This window comes from Sinocyclocheilus grahami, unplaced genomic scaffold (assembly GCF_001515645.1).
Source record: "Sinocyclocheilus grahami isolate Dianchi unplaced genomic scaffold, SAMN03320097.WGS_v1.1 scaffold5615.1, whole genome shotgun sequence".
NCBI classification, from domain to species: Eukaryota; Metazoa; Chordata; class Actinopteri; order Cypriniformes; family Cyprinidae; genus Sinocyclocheilus; species Sinocyclocheilus grahami.
Genome location: NW_015510257.1, coordinates 4,398 through 6,554, shown reverse-complemented (window position 1 = coordinate 6,554; position 2,157 = coordinate 4,398). Strand labels below are relative to the sequence as shown.

General features: G+C 35.2%; 1 protein-coding gene across 2 annotated transcripts in view; it reads left to right on the top strand.

Moving 5' to 3' along the window:
- LOC107577283 (amyloid-like protein 2) overlaps window positions 1-1,971 on the top strand; it is a 7,527-nt gene extending 5,556 nt beyond the window's left edge. For both annotated transcript variants that reach the window (XM_016263377.1, XM_016263376.1), the window contains one exon: window positions 196-1,971. In XM_016263377.1, coding sequence (XP_016118863.1) covers window positions 196-297 — 102 coding nt within the window. In that variant the 3' untranslated portion in view covers window positions 298-1,971. The remainder of the gene's footprint in view (window positions 1-195) is intronic.
- Window positions 1,972-2,157: the final 186 nt, after the last annotated feature.

The window sequence follows — 2,157 nt, the reverse complement described above, 5'->3', positions numbered from 1 at the left end:
TTCTTTTAAATTGTAATAATATTTCACAATATTACTGATTTTACTATATTTTTTTGATCAAATAAATGCAGTCTTAGGAAGAGACTTCTTTCAAAAGCATTAGAAAAAATCTTACCGACCCCAAACTTTTTGATAGTCAATTGTTTATCCTTTTTTGGAGGTGCTGAGATCTTAAATCTTCCTCTTGTGTTTCAGGTTGATCCTATGCTAACTCCAGAAGAACGTCATCTGAGCAAGATGCAGAACCACGGCTACGAAAACCCCACCTACAAATACCTGGAGCAGATGCAGGTTTAGCGGCGCTGTGGAGCTAGAGAGGGGTGAACATGCTACTGACCAATTCTAAAACTGCTCTCAAATCATTTCATGCATTTGAAATGCATATTCTGCTTCATTTCAAGAAAACAAAAAACAATGCTTTATTAATACTACTACTTCTAATACTGCTACTGTTGTACCATGGAGCGCGATTTTATGCTCTTGTAACTTTTTTTTATTTGAAAGTCAATGGTTTTAAATCAGGAGAACATGATTCGGCAAATTAGCCTGGAATTGATTTTCCGTAATTGAAATGGGAACGTATTGTAATGTTATTTTAAATGTTGATTTTATAAAGTTGTGTTCAAATCTAGTCTATAGAGGTACAGCAAAGCCAAATCAATCAATATGAGACCGCAGTTTATCTACACCATCGCTGGCCGCCGGATATACTTCTTTTAAATAGATTGCTTGTATATGAAGGTTATTTGTAACGACTTAAATGTATAGTGAATCAGAAAATATGAAAAGAAAATCATTCATTCATTTACTTTGTAATTATTAAAAACACACAATATACGTAAATAGAAAAAGTAGATGGTAAATTTATTCATAGTCATATTTTTTTTTTCCAGAGCTTAAATCTTTGCTGGGTTACAGGTTTAAACTTTGAGATTGATATTCCCGGTCCAAACATCTGATACCATCGCCTGTGTAAGGTTCGAACTGAATGGCGTGACGGCCTGCCAGAATTTTTGGCTGATTGTGAATGTAGAGGTGCACGATTTCTGTAACATTACCACGTCATTTATTTTTATCTTTTGGTTATGGTGTCATATGCTTGAATCAATAAACGGTGTGGCCCCTGCAGATGATCAGTGTGGATTGGTTTGAAGGGCCACAAGGTTAGGGGCCTCCAGACTCCCATATCACACTAAAATCTCTTTACTCGGATTTTACTCAATGAATGTTATTTTTCATGCAGTTACACTCCAACACTCCCTTTTTATAGTAAATCTGGCCTGATAAAATGTTGCATTCAGCTTAAGCTTATCACAGTTGTTACTGCATTTTCATTTAATAGCTGCCTAATGAGAACTGTCATGGAGAATTTGATCATGTGGCACACATCAAAGAGAGCATAAATACGTTACTGGAGTCATCTGTAATTATACTACTATGATATATTACTACATAAGTCCCACAAGGACATACCCTTGTAAACCAACGCACTAAAGTTATGCAGCTGGAGGCCAAGGCAAGTGCAAGAATTGTTTTGCCTGTCCACTACGATGGAAGGCAAGGAAAAAAAATTAATCATTTTTTTCTCTCTCTGAGTCTTCCCCCTGCTTAGCGATGTCTTTGTATGCCTGTATAGTTGATGTTGCAATCATGGCTTTTATCAAGGACAACCTGTGGTGTGCATTGTTCTTATATGAGATGTTATGATATATATTTTTAAGTTGGTTCTCTTCTTTTATTTTCAATTTTTTTTCCCTCTTCCTGTGACAGTATTTCTGTATGTGACTTTCACTATGCACCTAAATGGCTCCAATCTTGGACCTTGTCATTGCCTGCTTGATTGTGGAAATGGTAGAAGGGGTGAGGGGAAAATAATACAACGTCCATATATTAGAAGTAAAATATGATTGAATCCAGTAGAAATGGCTTCTTGGTTACAGGTGGGAAACATCAATAAATTCACTACTTCCATGTTGGTGTCATTTTGTCGTCTTTATTCTACTTGTTTTTATACCAGTATAAGAAATGTGTGAATGTTCTGATATCTGACAAGTAGTCTGATTTCAGTTCACGATATAAAAGCATTTTAAATGTAATTTTATATATATATATATTATAAACGCAACACTTTTGTTTTTGCCCCTATTTTTCATGAGC